This window comes from Salarias fasciatus, chromosome 6 (genome assembly GCF_902148845.1).
Source record: "Salarias fasciatus chromosome 6, fSalaFa1.1, whole genome shotgun sequence".
In the NCBI taxonomy this organism is placed as follows: domain Eukaryota; kingdom Metazoa; phylum Chordata; class Actinopteri; order Blenniiformes; family Blenniidae; genus Salarias; species Salarias fasciatus.
This window is the reverse complement of record NC_043750.1, coordinates 8,549,484-8,572,230: the sequence shown is the minus strand read 5'-3', so window position 1 is coordinate 8,572,230 and position 22,747 is coordinate 8,549,484. Positions and strand designations below refer to the sequence as shown.

Here is a 22,747-nt window from a genome sequence, read left to right as displayed (position 1 = left end):
AAACGTATGAGGAAGAGACTGGTTTTTTTTTTTTTTTTTTTTTTGTCTTTTAGTGTGTTTTTTTTCTTCAAATGTGTGAACCACGAGCCATGCACTTATTCTCCACTATTATCACCCTTTGCAAGCCCAACCCCCCTCCCCCACCCCGAACCCCCCCCCAACAAAGAAAGAGAGAGAGAAAGAAAGGAAGAAAGAAAGAACACCCTGTCGGTATGATACGAAACATCTGCACACATAAGGCAACATTTTTGGTTTTTTGTTCCCTAAAACGGCTCTTTCAAACCAAGTGCAAAACGTCAAAATCAGAAGAAAGGAGGGCGGGGCAGGGCGGGGCGGGGCGGGGCAGGACCGGGCGGGGCGGGGCCGGAACCACCAACAAAGAAAAGATGAGCGCGACCGGGGACAACGACTTAATACTGACGGAGAGAGAAAAAAAATAAATAACAAAAACATTGCCTTCTGCAGTAAATAGCGCTGAAAATGTAGGAGACTTGTTTTTTTTTTTTTTGTTTTTTTAGTGTGGGGAGACCGGCTGGAGTCCGTCCCACTGTGCAAAAACCTCTTTTAAAGTCCCTAAAAAGACTCCTCCGGTCCGCCCGGAGAAAAAGAGGGGAGACTGGTATTTTCTTTTTTTCCCTAAAATGGCTACGTGTTTTCCTGGAGATGGCCACGGATGGGGGCGGCGGCGGCAGCGGGGCGGCGGCGGCCGGGGCTCACTCCCGACCGCTGGCCGAGTACGAGAACTGGGGGAAGTGAGGCCGCCGCTCGTTATCGGCCGCGTCCATCCCGTCCTCGTCGTCTGGGGAGACAGACAGACAGACAGACAGACGCAGGTCAGGCCGGGCGCTTCGCCGCAGCAACTCCCCATTCAGCCTGAACGGGCTTATTTAGTAAAGGAGGGAAATAAAAGAAGGAGAAACACTGGAAAAAAAGAGTATAAACAGAAGGAATGGGAACCAGACAGCCAGTGTGAGACACGGTGAAGGAGGGCGGGGCTCACATTTCTCCGGCGGAGTGATGGTGATGGTCTGTGCTGTGAACTCCTCGTCGAAGTAGCGTGTGTCCGTCTCGGAGCTGACCTGCGGCTGGAAGGGAGGAACCAGCTGCAACACACCGCACAAACACACAGGAGTCAGCCACTGCAGTCCACCGGGGGGCGGCACTGAGCCTCCGGGGCCACTAGGGGGCAGCAGTGAGCCTCCAGGGCCACTAGGGGGCGGCACTGAGCCTCCGGGACCACTAGGGGGCGGCAGAATCTAAAACTACCAGGTCTTTTTTTAACCTAATTTAATTGGTAATTGGTAATCGAAGACATCAGATTAAATGTGTCTAAATGAAGCTTTCAAACCGTATTAACCTTTAAATTCAAGTCAAAGTTTGAGCAAAACCAAACAATTATGAGAGAAAATGAATTTAACCATCCTTTAAAGAGACCTTCTGGTGTATAATCCTCTGAAATGTCTAGAAAACGTCTCCTCCAGTAGCAGTAGCAACTCCACCCCCCCACAGCATGGCTCTGAGGCTAATGCTAGTTAGCTAGCGTCAACGGCAGCATCGCGGATGCCTCACTGTTGTGCTGTGTCTGCTACTCTGAAGAAATTTCTTGACAAAATGTATTTTCTTCTAAAATGCGTTTTTCTATAACTTCCTTGATGGCTCGGTGGGCCAGATTTGGCCCACAGACCTTACGTTGGACCCCCCCGGTCTACATGGTGAGGGTGGTGGTGTCTAGAAGACGAGGGCCATTTTGTTTGTTTGTGATTCTGGCTGTAAGGCCCAGACGATGTTCTGATGCCGCCGTGAAAATAAAGATGACGTCGTTGTTCGTTTTTGCAATTAAAAATATAATAATAATAAAATAAAGATGAGGTCGTTCTTTTCTTTTCTTCGGATTCTATTCTGGACTTGACGTCCGGCGTTTGGAAGCGGAGGTCACGCCGATCCCAGAGTATCTCCCACACGCCGCCTGGCCGCTGAATCCCGCCCTCACCTTCTTGTCGTAGACGTCCTGCCAGTCGATTGTGCCGAAGAAACTGTGTCGCATGATCTCCTTGGCGTCATCGGGTCCTCCGCCCAGCCTGTCGGCGGCGAGGACAAGAAGACGTCACAGTCAGACATCAAGCGCAGCTCCTACAAAAGTCTCCGTCAGCGGGACCAGAATATCCACCTGCCGACTGATCCTAAAATAACTCGGGGTGAACGAGTTCGTCTCGTTTCGGCGGACAGACAGAAAACGCCTCGGCGTGACGAGACGGGGGATTAACGGCGGCGGGAGGACGCTTTCATTTGAGATCATCAATCTGTCCGCCTCGTGGAGCTTCAGCCCACCCGGGGTCGAGGAGGACACACACACACACACACACACACACACGAGTGTAGAGTAACGCCTTACAGTAATCTGACTTTTTTTCAAGTAACGAGTAAAACAAAGGATTACAATTGCAGACAGGGTAATTAAGTCACCGTTACGTTCCTGAAAGCGTCACTAAACTGATTTTGTCACATGAGACTCCCGTGTCAGCGGAGGACGACCACAGACAAGCGGCCGCTGTAAAGAACAGAATGCAGTGATGAACGGGGAGCAGGAGCGTTTAGATGTTACTTTGTGTTTGACACAGTGAAAGGGTGGAGGGGTGGAGGGGTGGGGGTGGGGGTCCGGCACACGGAGAGAAAGCTTTCATCTACAGCGAAAAATTCAACCTCCAACCTGAGTGAGCAGCCTGAAGGAGAAGGTTCTGTTGACCTACAGGTGAAATCAGGCTGCAGAGCAGCAGGACTGAAGTGAAGAACATCATCAGTCTTCACTGCTCTACATGTTTCCATTTCCACTGAAGACTGAAACTTTTAGTTTGTTTCTATATTTCATGATATGGATGCTGGAAGGATCCACACGATTTACTTTATTTTATTTTGCATTTTATTGTGTTAAAAAGACGGAGTGTGCACAAACAATACACTTGTGGTTATTCTGCGGGAATATGCCGAAATATAAGTTATTTTATTAAAATATGGTGGATGTAATGTCCATAAAGTTAAAAGATTGAAACCAACAAGAAGTTAAATAAAGAACTTTCATTTGATTCAGTTTTAGATCTTGATTTTACCCTATTGGCCCGAATATAGGATGAGTTTTTTTTCCAGAAATTGTGTTCAGAAATGGGGTGGTACTATAATCGAGGACTAGATTGCCATTACACGTCCGCGCCACTAGATGGAGCCAAAGTACCGGTGACCAGGAAGCGAATGGAGCGTCACAGTGATCTGATGAAAATGGAGGAAGTGACCATCTGGAAGGAAGGAGCTTGAACGCTGGACCAGTGAGCAAACAGCAGAGGCGAAGGTTTGATGCCAACTTCAAACTGATGGATCAACGCAACAGAGTCAACAAACCACTGCCGAGATGTATTAGACTGAATTATTAATGCTCCGGAAGTTCAACAGAACTTCAATTTGATGGTTATGAAGTTATTTACATCATTAATGCAGTTACTGAACCTTTGAGGATGCCTAATCGTTGCTTATTGTTGCTTATTTTGAGAAAGAGAATATATTTTATTTAATACTGCAGTCATATTTTTTTTCTTAAATCACATGAAATGTTATCTCTGTTGTACAATTATTCTAAACCCAAAAAAATGACAATAAAAATTTGTTTTATGAGTCACCTCATTGTCTTCAACATATTGCTATTTTCACAAAATGATATTTGAAAAATAGGAGTCATCTTGTAATCAGAGCCGTCTTATATTCGGGACAATACGGTGTGTGAAGGAAGACGCAGACAGAACAGAATCAGGCTGAAAGCTCTGCTGCTGTAGAGTGGATTCAGGTTGGGCATCATGTTTAGGAAAAGTAAAGCAATAAAGTAACTGATTACTTCTGAAAATAAGTCATCAGTAAAGTAAGAGTTACTTTCTTGGAGAAGTAATCAGTAAGGAATTAGTATTTGCAGGGACTTTAAGAAGACGGGTGGAGTGTGTCTCCATCTGCGTGTGTGTGTGTGTGTGTGTGTGTGTGTGCGTACCGTTTGTTGGGGTCTTTGATCAGCAGCCCTGACAGCAGCGACTTGGCGTCGGCCGACAGCGTCCGGGGAAACTTGATCTCCTCCATCAGGATGAGCTCGAACAGCTTCTCGTGGTCCTGGTTGTAGAACGGCAGGCGGCCGCACATCATCTCGTACGTGACCACGCCCAGCCCCCACCAGTCCACCGCCCGGCCGTAGTCGTTGTCTTCCAGCACCTGAAACACACACACACACACACACCTGTCACTGGTGGGAAACACCCGGCGTGTGTGTGTGTGTGTGTGTGAGTGTGTGTGAGAGAGAGCTCTGACCTCTGGAGCCAGGTACTCCGGTGTTCCGCAGAAAGTCTTCATGGTGGCAGTGTCGGTGATGCCTTCTTTGCAGAGCCCGAAGTCGGTGATCTTAATGTGGCCGTCTTTGTCCAACATGAGGTTCTCCAGCTGGAGGCGAGGAAACAGATCCAGTTTACCTGCAGCTTCCGCCCCGCAGGATCGACTCGCCGACAACAAACAGGGCGCTTCCCTGAAAGCCGGAGAGGCTTTACCTTCAGGTCACGGTAGACGATCTTCGCAGAATGTAAGTAGTCTAAAGCAGAAACGATCTCGGCGCCGTAGAAACGAGTGCGGTCCTCTGAAAACACTCGTTCTCTCGACAAATGAAAAAACAGCTGTGGAGAGAGGAAACACAGGCGTCTGTGACACGATTCACCCTCAGTGACCGGACGTGACCGACATCCAGCTAAATTCAGATGTCCTTTTCTCGTTCTGTCCTGGATATTTCAGCCATTCCTTTTCTTCTCTTCTAACAGTGGAGCTGCAGAAGACAGTGAGGCTGCGACACACACATGGACGGTGCTTTGTGGAACTTACAGGAATTCTCACTGAATCAAATGTGTGAACTGCACAAATCAATAGAGCTCAGTCAGCAGGAAGGCGAGCAGCTCCGAGTCGGAGCTCTTCAGAAGCATCACGGCGTTAATGTGAAATAACCAGCATGTTTTAGTGAATGGTCTCTCTCTCTCTGAGATGGCTCGTACCTCTCCTCCGTTGACGTACTCCATCACGAAGCACAGCCGGTCCTTGGTCTGGAACGAGTACTTCAGAGACTGCAACACAACAGACACAGCTGGTTTCACTCTCTTGTAGCTTGGCGGTGCAGATGACCTCTGCGCTCTGGGTCCAGTAGGGGTTGAGTGAGGGTTTGTGTTTCCTGCGCAGCCGTACTCACCGTTAGGAATGGATGCCGAGTGTTTTTTAATACCCTGCTTTCTGTGAGTGTGTGAGCAACTTCGTCCTGCGGCGACAGAGAGAGAGGAAGAGGAGGGATGAGTGGAGAATGAGAGGATGGAATCACCGACACGGAAACGCGAGAAGGAAACCCGGAGAGGAGCACCTTGGCTATAATGACTTCTTTCTTGAGGATCTTCATGGCGTAGTAGGTGCCGCTCGCCTTCTCCCTCACCAGGATGACTTTCCCGAACGTGCCTTTGCCCAGCAGCTTCAGATAGTCAAAGTCATTCATTGTCTGAGGGAAATGGGGAGACAGCTGTTTTAACGCTCCGCGATCTCAAAGTTCAGAGAAATGAGGAGCAAACAGACGAGAAGCAGCTTCCTCCGTCGGCCCGGCGGCGGACGGGGACTCGCAGACTGACCTTCCGTTTGTAGTGGCTGATGGAGGTGTCCATCTCCTCCTCGTTGACGATCTCGATCTGGGAGGTGGGGCTGCACAGGATGCCCTCCTCCTCCTGCTTGGCCAGCGACTCTGCCACCATCTGGATGGCCTCGGCCCACTCGTCCCTGCAGGAGACCGCCACAGGTCAACGCCCCGCCCTGACGCGCCTCGCGCCCTGCCTGAGATCACCGATCTGCTGCTCAGTCCAGTGAGAGGGAGCAGAGGCCTGACTGGTGTTTGGAGGCCGTGGGCTGATCAGGCCTCTGAGCGTCACCTACCAGCTCTCAACCGACACACTTTAATGTGTTTTGCGGAGAAACCCTCCCAAACTTGGCAGCCGGTCTCGGCTCCACGCCCGGGCTTCCTGTCTTTCTTCTGGCCGTGTGGACCGAGCCCCGCCGTGCTCAGGTCCACTTAGGAAAGCAGACGGTAAACAGCGACGTGCCGGCTGTTTCTTTATGTACCTGTCTGTCCGCTGTCGGCCAGCACTGCATGTGGAGAGCAGCTTGTTTTTGATTTTTGTTCAAATTGTTTTTGAGGGGCTTGTTTCCTTCTGAAAGCAGCATGTGTGACGCAGCACTCAGCTTCAAGGCCTCCTGCCTCATCCAGAATGAAAACACAAAGTCTCCTTCTTGGGGGACTTTAAAGACCTCTGGCATAACGATTCCAGCGTCCAGTTGTTGGTTCAGCTGCGTTACATGCAGACACACGAGCTGAAGCACGAGATTAGGGATGAAAATGGACAAACTGGGACGCTCCTGGAGTCTGACCTCTACACTGACTGCAGCAAAACGACTCACTCTGATGATCAATACGGTCAGAAGTTGAGTAAATTTCTTGACTTTTCATTTGGAGCAGGCTTTAGCTGTGTTGAAAGTTTCGTGTCGTCCTGAGAGATATCAGTCTCCAGGAAGGTTTCCCTCCATGTCCTCCTTCACTACATCCAGGGTTCTTCTCTCAGGTCTTCCACTTCCTGTCAGCTCCGTCTGAAGCGTCTCTGGTCCCACAGATCTTACATCTCTGCTCGGTACAGGTCTGAATCATCCAAATCATCTCAACCTGTGCAGTCTACCTGAACCCTGTCCATCCTGCTGGAAGCGTCGTCGTCTCTGTTTCAGGACAGTTTTCCACTGGAAAACGCTCTGTAAACAACGCCAGCGCCTTCTGACCACTGTTCACTGCTAGATAACGGACACTGAAGGTAGCTGAACTCTCAGCGGCGGCCTGGAAGCCGAGGGCTCACCTCTCGTCAGGAGTGTCCACGTGGAAGGTCCTCTCGATGACCGTGGTCCACTGCAGGCAGCGGATGATGAAGGTGTTGGGCTTGGGCCGCTCCGTCTTCATCAGCTGACATTCTGGGGGTGGGATGGGGGTGGGGGGCGGCACAGGCACACGGATTGGAGCAGGCGGCGAGCGGCTGGGAGTGCCGGGACGTGCACGACGACCCGCCGGGATCTTACTTGCTACAGAGAAGTTGTTGAGCGGGTAGGCCAGGTCAGAGTCCTGCGGCTTGTCCTTGTAGCCGATGAAGGAGCCGTCCGTCTTCAGCAGGAAGTAGCGCGGCCGCCAGTTCTTGATGTACTCGCCTGCAGAGACGGACGTCACACACGCTTATTACAGTTCAGGAAATGACACTGGCATTTTTTTTTTTTTCCACTCTCGTCGTTCACTAAACTTGACATTTCAAGAAAGGTCTAAACTCATACGTGTAGTTTGTGACAACTGGTCACTTTAATCTGTGTAGCGTTCGGCTCAGTGCTCTTCACATCTCCTGCGTTTAGAGTGCAGACTTCAGACTATATAAGGAAACTGAATCATCCCTCTATGATTTATTCCTGATTACTACCAGCTCTTGTTTTCTAATTTTAGCTTCACCCAGAACTTGAAACAAAGTGAGCAGAGACGTGTTTTTGATGAGGAGCGCTGTCTGAACACGGAGCTTATTCTTATTCAGCGGCCATGACGCCTCGGTTCCCAGCGCCAGTGACTCACCGCTGTCTTCAACGCTCCAAACGTTCAACTCCGCGTTTTCAGGAGAGACAAGGAACTGTTACGATCGCGCCATCAGCGGAGATAATGTGCCATACACAGAGACATCCATGTATTTATGTCTGCATAGAAGTGTGAGTAACGAGTTCAAACTGAATAATCTGCCACGCCGACGACAAAGCTGGGAAAAGAGGAGAAATCAGATGGCTCTGCTCTGAAAACATCTTCACTTTAATAATGGAATCCAGACTGAAGGTCAGAAAAAACACTAAAACTGATCGATGGAGGAGTGACGGCTTCAGGAAGTGAAAGACTAGTGCAAAACAGGTCAGACAACAAAAAAGAATCTGGTAAATTCTTTGTATATATAAATGTATAAAAGATGTCCACAGGTTTGCTGAAACTTTTCTGCCAAACATAAAGTTAAGGTTTTGTTGAAAGTTCTCTGGTTTCTGAGGTTTCAGGTGGCGTTTGCGGTTCGTCCTGAACCGAGTGTGAACTGCGCAGACGGCGGCTGAAGGCTGAATTACAAGAGCACACGGAGGTGCGGCGAACAATTCAGGGACTTGTGGGGGCCGGAGAGGAAGGAACCGGAGTGTTCGGCCATCCTCTCTCTGCTCACAGTGCCACAGAGAAACTTCCCCTGCCTGCCAGCCAAACGGCCGCGCACTCCGACCAGACGCACACACTCGCACACACTCGCACAAAGGCCAGTGTGGGAAACAAAACACACACCGGCGGAGCGCGGCCCGGGCCGGGCTGCGGCCCTGCACGGCCTCCTCCTCCGCCGGCCGCCTGGCAGGTAAACAGCCATTGTTTGGAGGTGGCGTTCTTCAGACAGGCACCGGAGGCCCCGGCCGCACTCATGCTGCGCCGGACGAAAACACGCCGCTTATGAGCGAGGCGGGTGTTTTCAGCTGAGGAACATGGGCGTGCGTGCGTGCATGTGTGTGTGTGTGCCGCTTCAGCAGAAAGACATCAGCATTAGTTCTCCACATCCACCTGTCAACCAGCTGCAGCGAGAAACAACACACACACACACAAACACACACTCACAAAAGAAGAAGTGAGCGTCGGGAGCCGGTTCAGAAGCCGCCAGCTGACCAGCTGACCCGGAGGTGGACGGTTCCACTCCATCCATCAGAGACCGAGATGTGCAACCACCATGAGTTTCCCTCTACACCAGGGGGACATTAAACTACGTCGCACCCTTTAAAGCAGGTGCGTCCGGCTACATGTGAACTAAAAGCAGTTTAATTTCATCTCGAGTGGGCGGGACAGGTGAAGCAGTGCCATGATCCCCAGCAGCAGCAGCGTTCTCGTGTGAACGTTCCCATCCTGACTGAAGCCAGTGTAAACGGGCACCAGTCCCCCCGGGGTTGTTAATCAACGAGACGACAGATCAGACGACCGTCAACCACTCCGCCGCCTGCTTCTAAAAGCGGCTGCGCTCCTGCTATTTTAGCTTTTTCCTAAAAGGAGTGCTTTTTTGATTTTGATGTCGGTCTCGGCAGGCCGACTCCAGCGGAGAGCAGGAGCAGACGAGCGATCAAACACACCGCTGCCTGGATGTGTGCGACACACTCACACAGCGGTCCTAAATCTGCCGCACGCCTTCATCCCGACTGAGGTCTGCTGACAGAACGTCTCTGACTGCAGGCCGGAGCACTAAAGAGTCTCCTTCACCAGAGTTCTCCAGTGTTCTGCTGCATATTTACACAGAAACAGTCCTGGCCGTGACGCTGTGGAGCCAGTGCTCAGTGCTCTTATTGGAGTTTCCACTTTAAACTATCGAGCCATAAAGTTTTAAGAGATAAATTCTGAATAAATAGACTCAAATAAATCAACACTGATCTCTACGTAAAGGTGAACGTACTCCCAGTATCGTCATTATAGCGGAGAACATTGTGCTGAAACAAAGGAGAAACTATTACCGCCTGCAAACACACAGGACGGCGGCACTCTGGACAGAAACCGTGATTCTGACAAAGCCCAGTAAACAGTGTGTGAAAGTGAGGCGCAGCAGTCAGTTCAGAAGACCGAGGAGAGGCTGGGAATCTACCAGAGGCCTCTGGCTGCAGCCGCTCTCAGGTCTGATGGAGTGTTGAGACATGTTTAGACATTTGACACGTGGAAGGCCAAATGTGGAGTTCTGCTGCTGGAAAACAGTTTACACTTTCTTATCGCAGCCGATGGAGCAGGCCTGAAGTCTCCCAACGTATTAACAGATGTTTTTGTTGGTTTGTGTCTAAGTTGTTTTGGTGGCGTCGAGGCCTGGTCCTGTGTGGACGGTGTCTCCATTCAGGACGTTGCTACTGTCATAAAGACATGAGATTAATTACTGGCTGTGACACATATCCTGACATTTTTCTATTATTTCCACATTGAAAAAGACAAACAAACAAACAAACGTCATATAACAGAATCCCAGAGTGAAGGACGGTGGACAGCATGGACCGGAGAAGACAACATCAGTTCACACTGCTGCAGTGGTTTCACACCGAGACGAGCGTTGGTACAACATGGGAGTGAGGCGGCGAATGAGCGCCGGCCTGCTTCTGCACACCGTTACGTGAGCTTGTTTTTAATGTGGCGCCGTCCAGCTGGATGTATGTGACTCACTGTAAGAGCTCCTGCGTTACGGTGACCTTTTCTGGGCCAACATGATCCCTCTCTCTCCTCTGCAGACGGCCGCACGGCGTTCAGAGGCAGGTAAACAAGGTAACGGCAGCGCCATTAACACGCCTTCAGTCTGCGACCACTCCTCAAGTGATCTGTGCATCGATGAGCTCACCTCTCTTCTGGACCCAGCCTTCCTTGACGACGTTCTGGTCGCTCATGGTGGCTTCTCCTGCTCTCCGGCGCTCCCAGTTCTCCCAGTGTGCTGCCGGCGAAGGGGCGGCGGGGACGGCGACCAGTCGGCTCAGCGCCCACGCTCACCTGAGCTCAAGCGGCTCCGCCCGGGCCCCACCAAGCCTTTCCTGGCTCCCTCTCCCTGTCCTGTGCTCACTTGCTCTATGCCCCTCTCGCCCTGCCGGCCTGCCTGCTCTCCTCCCTCTTCACTTGCCTCCCCCCTCTTCTCTCCTTCTGCTGTTCTCTCAGTTCTTCCTCTGTCTCCTTCTTCTTCTTCTTCTTCTTCTTCTTCTCCTGTGTTCAGGCGCTCCAGCGGTGAGTCAGCCTGGAAGGAAGCAGGCAGAGAGAGAGAGAGGGAGGGAGAGAGTGAGAGAGAGAGAGAGAGAGAGCAGGTCAGTGGACAGTTTCCTTCACACAGAAGCAGCAGCAGCCTCTTATTGTTTACCACCTTCACACACTTCCTGCCTGCTTCACACCTTCTGTCCTCACCTCTGTCTGGCTTCCTTTCTTCCCTCCTCTCCATCTTGCTTCACTTCGCTCTACTGTCCTGGTGAAAGCTCGCATTCTTTGCCCTTTCTCCTCTATTGCATTACTCTCTCTTCTCTTCCTGGTGGCAGATTAGCCTGGTAAACCAGCCCCGCCCACTCCTCATCCACATCTGGATCAAGCAAGAGCGAGAGTCTGCAACAGGAAAGGACGGTTTTCGCGTGTGGAGAAGCGAACGCATGTTGATGACGTATTTGTTTTGCAGCGCTGATTGGCTGAAGCACTGTCAGTCAAAGGAGTAACCGACACCCCCTGCACCCCCAGACCCACCCCAGCTCCACAATCCAGATGTGGAGTGGGCGGGGCTGGTTTGTACACAAACTCCTTTTATCGCCGCTCCATCCCTCATCCTTTGTTTTTTCCCCATTTCTTCCACCGGTGCTTTAAGACAAGCTTTATTTCCTGGCTTGCCCTCTCCTGGTCATCCATCCTCAGCTTCTTCTTCACACAACAGGCCCAACATTCTTCCCCAACAGCCTCACTTTCCTCCACTTGCCCTTTTTCACACTCACTCCTGGTTCTGTCCCTCCATTACTCGCAAGTTTTCACTCTTTGCTTCCTCTTCCTCTTTTCTTTCCTCCTTTGACACCCTCATTTGGCATTAATCCATCACTCCCCGCAGTCTTCCTCCCTCCACGCTCCTGTTTCGTCTCGCTCCTTCCTTCCATTCTCTCAGATCTCACTGATTGGTCCTTCTGACCAAGGGTTTGCACTGCCTGCATGTACAGCTGAAATATTTCTAACCAAGAAGAACCAAAACTGAGTTGCACTTGTAAAAATATCTCTCGACTTCTGACAGACAACGGCAGACCTCAGTCACTGACCAGTTTCTTTTAGATTCTGGAGACGTATCTGAATCCCACAGCTAGTTGCAAACATAGCATGATAATCATTTTTCTTCGATAAGTGAAACACTGAAAGGCATTTTCAAATGCCATCGCAGAGGCTTTATTTGTGATGTTTATGTTTTCCCGTTCCTTCATTAAAATCATGTTATCTCTTCAAACGACTCAGTTCAACTGCGCCCTCCGATTTGTTCAGGATTAGTCACAAAATGGAACGACAAATACAAATAAGTTCAGAGAAAGGTCAAACGTGGCGAGTGATTCACTGCTGGGTTTGGAGCGCTGATTCGATGCCTGTGGACTACAGAGAGGCAGAGAGAGGGAGCCGGTCTGTTATTGTGGTCAAACTTCACCACACCTCACTTTAGGATCTGAGGTCAGTCTGACTTTTCCAACACAGCGACATGCGGCGCTGCACAGAAACATCAAGTGCTGGAAAAAAAATGAAACTCTAGGTAGGGGAAAATTTGTTCTATTTCAACTGCCTTCTGAAATGAAATCATGTGACCAGCTGTTATAATAAAAGGCATCCAGCATGCAACAAAACAAAGCTGCTAAAGTTTCTTGTGATGCTGCAGGAAACAATCTCCTGGATGGTGGTTTGACCTCTTATACCTGAGAATGTGTCTGCAAAATGTCATGCATGTTATATTTTGTGGAAACGACAAAAGCTGGACGTTTTTTTGTTTTCTGATCCCCAAGAAAGCTCATCTTCTGATGCTTCAGAACTCCTGCATGTCACAGTGAAGTGAGAGTCTTCACTCGGGCTGTGCAATTTATAACAACTTTATCGTCATTGCCATCTAATATTTGCACGACACAAATCACAAAAGGTGTCCAGATCAGTGATGAATTAAATGATCCCACACTCAGACTAATGCACAGTAGGTGTCCTATCAGCCCTACTGCGCTCGACTCTATCTTAATATTACATGTGGTGGCAGCAAACCTGAAGTCACAAGAACAGAAATGAAGGAAAAACGACTAAAAACAACAAAGTCAACGACTGAAGCATTGCTGGGGTGAACAACACATGATCATAAAAGCAAGCAGAGGAAGCAAGGTGCAGCTCTTTCTGGTTAAAACTGGGTTCAGAGAAAGAAAGAGCCCCACTATTTGAATGTAGAAATCCCAGAGCAGATAGTGTTTGTTTGGCAGTACTCAACATCACAACACATCACATGTTTAAACTGTTATGAATGTGTGGACGAACAAATACCGTGTTTTGATCAGTTTGTGTGGAGAGAGACTGGAAATGTGAGCAGCTGAGCCAGTTTATGTCGGGTTAATGGAACACATGTATCCCTGGTGGCATCGGCTTCGGTCTCGACTTTAACTGCATGGGATCTGGGTTTGACCCTCGTAGTAATCCAGCTGTGAACTAACCGCTGAATGTGCTCCCGTTAGGGTTACACCATGTCCAGAACGATGGCGCTAAAGCAGGAACATGCTCTCATGATAACACGATGATCTGCAGTGATATCACCCCGGTGACTCAGCCGAGAGGTTAGGATGTGATTTTTAATTTATATGTGGTACGTACGACAAGTCTGGCTTCAGAGGTAGAAGGTTTCATTCCAGGTTTAATGCATACAGCGGTGATTCGTGACCATCTTCACACACTTCACAGATTCACCTATATCACAGCACACGTCAAGAAAATAAAGTCAAGACTGGAAGAGCAGCCTGCTATCCTCACCAGATTGGTCTTTCTCAGTTAGATCACCTTTAACACCAGTAATCCCATCCACAGAAATGATATAACGCTAAAAGAGTCGCAGGATTCTGAGAGCCTGTTGTTGGACACGGTTCATGGATGAGAAGATCCGGAGCTGGGAGACAACCGAGAGCCCTCCAATGACAACAAAAACAATGGCTGACAGGAGCAGCCGCTCTACGGAGAAATATATAAATATGTGCGGATCCAGAGGCCGGCGGGGAGCCGCGGGGGCCCGCGGGCCGCCGAGCAGCCGAGCAGCCTCCACGCTCGGATCTGAGGGGCTCTCGGTGGCTCCGGCGCCGCGCACAAACAAACACACACCGAGACAACAGCTTTTGTTTCAAGGGCGTGTGGTGACATTATCTGTTACATAACAACATCCGCTCGCCGCGCACCGCTACGCTTTACCGGATCCCCGTCTGGCGGCGGTGCCGGCCCCGCGCCGACCGGGAGCGAGGGGCCGGCGGGGGGTGGGGTGAGGGGGGGGGGGCGACGGGAGGCGCGGGGCGGCGGCGCCAGGGGAGGGTGACCGGGGTCGAAGCCCCGGCCGGCCTGTGTGATGGCCCGGCGGTGGAGGATGCGGGCTAGCCGGGGATGCTAGCTGTGGGGGTGGGGTTGATGTGAGGGGGTGAGGGGGGGTTAGAGGGGGGGTTAGCCGCCGTTAGCCGGTTAGCCTCTAGCCGGATTCTCGGTTAGCTTAGCGAAGCTTGGTCGGCGGAGCCTGCCTCCCCGGGATGAGACTCCTCATCAGCGGGCTTTATTTATTCATCATCCGAGGCAAGACGCCGCGTTTTGGGGGGCGGGAGGGGGGAGGATGAACAGGACGGGTGAGTGGGAGAGGTGGGGTGGGGGGGTGGAGGTGTCGCTCCCCGCAGAGATGGGCCGAGGCCAGAGGGACGGTACAGTTCCCGTTAGCAGCCCTCCCCTCCCTCCCGCAGCAGCATCCCGGAGCCGCATCCCTCCAGACCGGCGGATGACGAAGCAGCGGCTGCCCGCTAGCGGCGGCGGCTAGGCTAACATGCTAACCTCCGCTCCCAGCCGCTCCCGGGCTGCCCGGGACGACGAGCGACAGCCCCGACCCCCGCCGCCCGCCGCCCCTCCGGCCGCCGCCACACCGTCCCCGCAACACGTTATCACCGAATATTTCACCTGGTCATCGAAGAACGACAGGGATGCCCCCTCCTCTTCCTCCTCCTCCTCCCCCTCCTCTGCCGCCGCCGCCTCCTCCTCCTCGCTCCGCTCCTCTATGGGCACCGGAGCATCCGACGGAGGAACGTCCCTCAGCGGCGCAAACAGCAGCGCAGCGACGCGTCCATTGCCACCGATGCCGTGTCCAGACCGTGGAAGGGTTGGCGCGTGTTCGCCCCAGACACGCAGAGGCTGCGGCGGCAGACAGACACGCGGACGGACGGACGGACAGACGGATCCGCTCGGCTCGGCTCGCGCTCCTCCGCAGCTCCGCCAGGAAACCTCGCGCCTGGTTCCGAGTCTGCACGTCACGTTCACTCCGACTGGGAGGACCCCTGCTGCGTTCAGGGGCCGTCGGAAAACTGGAGGTGGCTCAGTTAGGGGCTATGGGCTGCTTCCCCCAGAACTCAAAATGTTCCTAGTCTCACCCAATAAACCGAGTTTCAGAAATCATTCTGTTTTGCTTGTTATTTGTCGTTCATATTTGTTTCTTTTGCTTTTATCTTATTTATTTACTGTTTCATCTAACAATGAACATTTCCCTGTTTTGGAACAAAAATGAAATATCTATCCAGCCGTCCATCACACTTAATAATGGAGGGTTTATGCAGGGTTGTGGTTCATTGGCGGCAATCCTATGTGTGAAGGCAGGATACACCCTGTACAGGTCTCCAGTACATCATCACAGGACATATACACTCTCACACACAAATAACTCAGCTTCACCAATTAACCTCAAACACACACAGAGGAAGCCCACGCACACACAGGCAGAAGATGCAAACTCCACATTGATAATTTCTTCTGTATGAATCTGAGGACTTCTTCACCTTCTGCTAATGTGATTCAATACATTCAATATATTAAATATAATAGACAATGATTGGACACATTTCCAAGCTTCTTTTTCCTTCACCATATGAAATTCAGAAACGTGTTGAGTGGAGGTTTTGAAGATGAAACCGTATGTTCAATGGTTTTGATTCGATTTATTTCTGCATTTTACAGTTCATATCAACAAATATGCACTCTTTGTTGAAAAGTGTGACAAATGACATGTGGAGTTCCCCAAGGCTGAATCCTTGGATATTTACACATTTGTATGCTATGAGAAATTCCTACAATCTGCAGTCTAAACAAATTTTTTTTTCCTTTTTTTTTTCTGAATAATGACATAGTAAGGTGACAATGCTCTGGAGGAGGACCTAAATCATTTTTCCAAAAAATGACCCTCCAGGTACACAAACGTTAAAGAATACTTTCAAAATCACGAGAACCTTTGAAAGTCTGTCTTCAGTTTTAAGTGCAAAAACAGTCAGTCATTTTGAAGCAGTCATCCAGTCAGATTTGAAACAGGGGAGTTTATTCAAATGACGTCTTGATCTAGAATCCTAGAAGTTCTTGAAAAGGCGTGTGAAGAATGATTGTTTCCAAAAGTGCCTGGCAACTTTTAGTTTTTACAAGAAACAATAGTCTGTAAAAACTTTTTTTTTGATATGAAATACTGTAGATGTCTATATTGATTTTTTTTTTTCATGAATTTAATTCCATCTGAGGTCATTTATTCAGTTTTGATTTAATCATCAGATCCTAATATTTTTTGGGGGAAACATGCTTCATTGTCTTTATAAGATTCATCTTCCTCTTAAAACAAAAAACATCAGGAATGAGCACGTGTAAAAAGAGCGCGAGATCCGACTTCACGGAGAGCACGTGAACGCAGCACCAGTCTCCTCATGGCATCAGGGCTTTTGTTGGTCCCGGCTTTTGTTGTCTCTCTCTCTCTCTCTCTCTCTCTCTCTCTCTCTCTCTCTCTCTCTCTCTCTCTCTCTCTCTCTCTCTCTCTCTCTCTCTCTTTCTGTCTTTCTCTCTTCCTCTTTTCCTCCCTCTCTTTCTGTCTCTCTTTATCTCTGTCTCTATCTCATTCTGTCTGTCTGTCTGTCTCTCTCTCTCTCTCTCTCTCTCTCTCTGCCCCCCTCTTCCTGTTTAGTGTTCACTAAGTGTAGATTTTTTGTTTAACAGATTCTCTGCTGTTATTCCTTTATTAGGATTTACCAAAAAATGCATTACCCCTTCCCTCCCTGTCCTCCTCCTCCTCCTACTCCTCCTCCTCCTCCTCCTCCTCCTCCTGCCCCCCTTCCTCCCAGCCTCCCTGTGAATGGGAGCTTTGTTTGGGGCTCCTGGTCCCAGTCTGGCAGTGTGACTGATGCTGCTGCTTTGCATTAATCACTGACAGTCTGTAAAATAACAGTCGAGGGTCGTCTGTGAACAGGTGAAGCCAGACACAAACAAACACTCATTATCATCAAATGATGCTGTCCTACTGCCACTGAAATGAAATAGCATCAAAACATTTTAATTAAAATGCAAGTGTTATAAATATCTTGTCACTTTATGTTTGTTTGTTTTTTTCATTATGACTTCAAATCAGGTTTGGTATCACAAATATATAACAGATAAAGTAGAGGAACATATTTGAATATATGAATAGCGGTATGTTAAATTTAATAGAAAGAGAATGATAGAAAAAAATATGGTATAGAAACGTTAGAATCATGACCAGACACAGAATTCTTTCAATTTAAAAACTTTTTTCTCCAAACAGATGATTTTCAGCCTGCTGATGACATTAATGACCAACTGTCCTCCATGTCTGCTACGCCCCCTTCTGGCCTTCTAGGGGGATTATTGCTCTTCTGCCAGCATACTGTCACTGATAGGGGCTGATGTCTCCTGAAGGCTGAAAACTGTCCTGATCAACACAATGCAGAGCAGAATGCTTCTCAGTGAAATGTTCAGAGTATAAAATAATACTCTGAACAAATAATAAGTGTGAAAAGTGTGTGTGTGTGTGTGTGTGTGTGTGTGTGTGTGTGTGTGTGTGTGTGTGTGTGTGTGTGTGTGTGTGTGTGTGTGTGTGTGTGGCTATGGTTACCAGTGAGCTGTGTGGTGTTGGGTTTCTCTGAACTGGACCCGGGGGACAGAGACAGTAGACGTCCCGTCTCTCTCTGGTTCGCTGCTGCGGCACACCTGCAGGTAAGACGGCTGTATTTCTGAGTTCCTGCTGCTCACAGGAAGTGAGGACGTTAGATGTGGAGAAAATATCTGGATAGTGAACATTTCAATATATTTCCAGCTGTTTTTTTGGACGATCCATCCATCCATCCATCCATCCATCCATTATCCATCCATCGTTCATATACGCCACACGAGCTGCTAGAGAAAGTTGAGTGTGTTCTGAGATTATCACAGTGACAGATTCTCACACATGAAGAGACTGATCTTTTAACACTTTTATCTATCAGTCAGAAAGACCGTATCCATCTAATCTGTTTTCACTGGCGGTGTTTCCTCTTCGTTCTTGGACAGGCCTTCTGTGGACCTGGTTCTGGTCTGTGATCTGGATCAGTTTGGGTTCCTGATGGCAGGATCTGGTGTGGCCGTGAGGCTGCATGAGTTCAGGCCGTCGCAGGGCTGTAAAGAGACCGACGGAGCAGCTGTGGTGAAGCCAAAGTGAGTGGAATGAAAGGCACCCAGCTGAAAACTGATCCAGGCACACACCTGGAGGATTTTATTATTCACGTTCAACTGAAGTGAAGGAAACTAATTTTTGGAGTAAAAATACATTTATTGGAAGTTCAACCCTGAACCGTCTTGACCAGATACTAAATAAACTCTGCAGTGTGTGAAATAGGTGAGTTAAAAGTAGCATAATAGCTTCTGGAGTGTAGTGATGTTTTAACTTATTTATAGGCTTATATATTTAGAGGTATCTTTATCTAAAGTTAAATTTGTAATTATAACAGATTCAAAGTTCTTTGGTGAGTGAAACACCAGCGAACTGGCCCCGCGCCGTCGTGCAGCCACAGACATTCTGGGTTTTTTTTTATGGGTTTGTTTGATTAACATGATTAAATGGAAAACATTTTGAATATTAAATACAAGTTTGTCAGTTTAACGTTGTCCCAGATCAACAAGTCCATGTTCACCAGAGGTGTCGTTTGCAGTCACAGAGGTGTGCATTCAGCTCGACTCTGTGTTTTAACACGATGCTGCAGGGCGTCACGTCTGGGGAGGGACGCTCAGGGATTGTATCCCGGACAGCTGGCGAGAGTCCACGCTGCCCCTCCAAAGGATTGTGGGTAAGGAAATGTGTGACGTATGGAGCTCTGCTGTGATCAAATCACTGTGAAGATTAATTACCTTTAAAGATTTACTGGTTGGATAAAAACTCACACGATGTGAGAGATCAGATCCGACAGCGGGGAGGAGAACAGGGGAAAGTTTGGCTTGAAAATATGAGTTCTGCTGGATCAAAACAGCCTGTTTGTTTTAATTCTGAAGGAGTTTCGTTGCTTGGTTTTTTTTTCCACTTCAGAGGGTCACAGCAGCAGGACACCATCAAAACAAATATCCGACACTGACACAACTTTATCGCCGGTTGTCTTTGGTTGCCATGACAACTGTGTGACGTTCAGAGCAGAGACCAGCGATATCTCCATGATTCTCTCGCTATCGCCATCTTTTATCTGAGAAGGCTGAAAATCGCAGAGCTTGGCTCAGATCGTCGCTTCAGACCATGAACACGAGACAATCTCACTTTTTAGAGCTCTTGAAAAAACAAACTTTGTGAAATTCACGTCCCAAAAGCACGGCGCTCTCGTCACATGGTTTTTTCCCACATGTTGCAGCTATACTGGTCACATCGGGATGTTTCGGCCTGGAAATCATCGGCCGAGCTTTGACCTGCTGACCCTGAGAGCTCTGCGTGTCGACCAGGACCAGCGCCCCCCTCAGACCTCCTACCAGGACCAGCGCCCCCCTCAGACCTCCTACCAGGACCAGCGCCCCCCTCAGACCTCCTACCAGGCCCACTTTGGACCGCAGGCTTGTGTCTGGAGTCCGTGACATGAACCCCCCCAGCTCACTCCCAGGTCTCTGTGCTGCTCCGGTTCTTCCAGCACCTGAGCCGTTTGTCAGCCAGTGGCTGTTTGTAGGGTAAAATAAATACTGATGGTTCAGATCAGAGGTGGGAGATTGGAGCCTGATCAAGTCATCTCCATGCCATGTTTCTGACCTCACCATGTACCTCAGACAAGCTGAGGAGCAGGGTTGATTAGATTCACCTGGTGTGATACATGGTCAGAGCAAAAACATGGCATGGAGATGACTTGATCAGGCTCCAATCTCCCACCTCTGGTTCAGATCATCCCTCTTTGGTCACAGACATATGCGTGTTTAGAAGTGATGTAGAAACCCACAGTCTGTTTTAAGCTGATCATGGAAGCAGCAATTCATGTTTTCACTTCTCATTTACAGAGAAGCTCAATTACAGACGATCAGGATGATTTGACCGTCGTGTGTTCTTTCATTTCAGTGATGTCTGCATGTTTAACTCCATTAAATCCACCAAAGTGACTCTTTCTCTTCTTTAAGATTCATGTTTTCAGCTTCAATCCAGAATGAAGTTGTGTGAACGTCCGTCTTGATACAGTTTTTAATGTTCCGTCAGTCTTAATCCAATCCCGTCCTACACTGACCCAAAGACAGGGGTCACCACTTCACACACAGTTAAAACACACACATTCACACCCGATGTCAAGTTTAGAGGCAAAAACGCATTTGTCCATCTTAAAGTTTTCTGGAAGCCTTCAAGAAAATAAAATGAGGAAATTCCACATAAACTCTGATCAGTCAGGAATCAAAGCCACAAAAACGCCTGCATGCAGCGTGTCTGATGGAAATCACAGTGTGTGGAGATATACTGAAACTCCACGTTAGAAAGCCTGGTATCTGACCCGGGAACTCCTGCTGGAGAGTGAAAGTAAAAAAAAAAAAAAAAAAAACATGTACCGACAGAGCAGGCGCTGTGAAAAGAGCGTAATCTGAGCGTTTTTTACTGAAACACTTCCTTCTGATCTGACCTGAGCGTGCAGAGCGTGGAGACGACAGAATGAGGAAGTGGCAGCGGAGTGTCGCTGATAACGTGTTCTGATAACGAGCCGCACTCTTTCTGGAAAAGAAGCGTCTTTGTGTTGTGAGAAGTGCACAAGGCACAAGAACAACAAGGCAGAGACGGAAAACGCCACTCAGCCTGATGCCTCTGCTCAATGACCTGGGCGGGACGCCACGCTCCCAGCTTCAGGCATTTGGGTCAAAAGAGCACATCAAGTGTTTTTTGACGAGAACTGATGAGTGCGAGAGACTCTGAAAACTCTCCTACGATCAACATGAACCACCACAGCCTGGGGTTTAATAATTCACTAGTTCTCCTCTGCATGACTGCGAAATTATGACAAAAAGATATGCAAATAAACAACAGAAAAGTCAGAATTTCCTTAAAATCAATCTGTCTGAAGCTTTCTGCTGAACTGGGGGAAAGTAAAGCCAATCCTGACGAACGTCTCAATGCTTGCTGAGAGAGAAAAACCTCAAAAAATCAAAACTGCGTCTATAACAGGATTATCAGGGCAGGCAGAGGGGAGTAGAGAAGCAGGTGTTTAAAAAGACGGCTTCGCCTTAAAGAGAGCGACCGCTGCAGGTGTGTTTCACTGAGGGGCTTTCAGTCGATTCTAAAAGTGATCAGGTGATCTGGTGACGTCGGATCAGACCGGCGACCGCAACGCTCCTTCGTATGTGTGTGTCACCTTTGACCTGCAACTTTTGACCTGCCACTGTAGGGTTTCCTTGGAGATTTGAGGTGAAACACACACACACACACACACACACACACACACACACACACACACACACACACACACACACACACACACACACACACACACACACACACAGAAATGATCAGTCTGTCAGAAAATACTCTTCAGTTTCTTTTAGTTCGTGCCCGCATGGGCGTGTGTGTGTGTGTGTGTGTGTGTGTGTGTGTGTGTGTGTGTGTGTGTGTGTGTGTGTGTGTGCGTGCCTACACGTCATGGAGAGAAGAGCTTTTCAAGGAAATGCTGCTGAGAAAACATCTTTGCAGAAATCTGTAAAACTTCCTGCTTGACCGCAGATCCTCATACCAGGATGACACAACACGACACAACACAACACGACACAACACAACACAACACAACACAACACAACACGGCACGGCACGGCAGGGCACGGCACGGCACGGCACGGCACAACACAACACGACACGACACGACATGACACGACACGACACAATACAGCACAACACAACAAAGCATAACACAACACGACACAACACAACACGACACAATACAGCACAACACAACACAACACGGCACGGCACGGCACAACACAACACAACACAACACAACACAACACAACACAACACAACACAACACAACACAACACACACAGCACAGGTCCTTCTGGCTCTCAATGTCAATGTCAAATTTATTCATAGAGCACATTTACAGCTAAAAGCCCAAAGTGCTTCACAACAACAAAAACACACTAAAAGACAAAAACATTAGAGTTAGCAAAGTAATAAAACAGAATAAAATATATAAAAGTATGTACAATAAAATAACAAATAACAGATAGACTCCTCTAACGCGGGAAAGCCAGTGAGAAAAGGTGCGTCTTCAATCAGGATTTGAATTGCTGAAGGGAATCTGCAGCTCTAATCTGTAGAGGCAGACTATTAATCTGTAGAGGCAGACTATTCCAAAGAGTTGGGCCAATAGAAGAGAAAGCTCGCTCTCCTCTAGTTTTGTAGTTTGTCCTAGGAACATCTAGGAGCAACTGAGAGGAGGACCTCAACATCCTGACTGGCTTGTGAACAGATAATAGGTCACTAAGATATGAAGGAGCCAGACCATGCCAACATTTAAAAACCAGTACAATCTTAAAATTAATTATCTGAAGGACTGGGAGCCAGTGCAAAGATTTTAGGACTGGGGTGATGTGTTCATACCGCTTGGTTCCAGTCAGTAAGCG

At 48.8% G+C, this 22,747-nt stretch overlaps 1 protein-coding gene across 1 annotated transcript; it reads right to left on the bottom strand.

Moving 5' to 3' along the window:
* Positions 1–475: 475 nt before the first annotated feature.
* akt3b (v-akt murine thymoma viral oncogene homolog 3b) lies at positions 476–15,160 on the bottom strand. The gene is made up of 14 exons (XM_030093491.1): positions 14,798–15,160; positions 10,479–10,862; positions 7,156–7,281; positions 6,939–7,050; positions 5,676–5,820; positions 5,417–5,548; positions 5,252–5,317; positions 5,061–5,129; positions 4,569–4,691; positions 4,336–4,464; positions 4,025–4,239; positions 1,991–2,078; positions 1,001–1,103; positions 476–799 (listed from the first exon to the last, which is right to left on the bottom strand). Exons 2-14 carry the CDS (start codon positions 10,522–10,524, stop codon positions 714–716), a joined length of 1,440 nt encoding a protein of 479 aa, XP_029949351.1. The 5' UTR covers positions 10,525–10,862; positions 14,798–15,160; the 3' UTR covers positions 476–713.
* Positions 15,161–22,747: the final 7,587 nt, after the last annotated feature.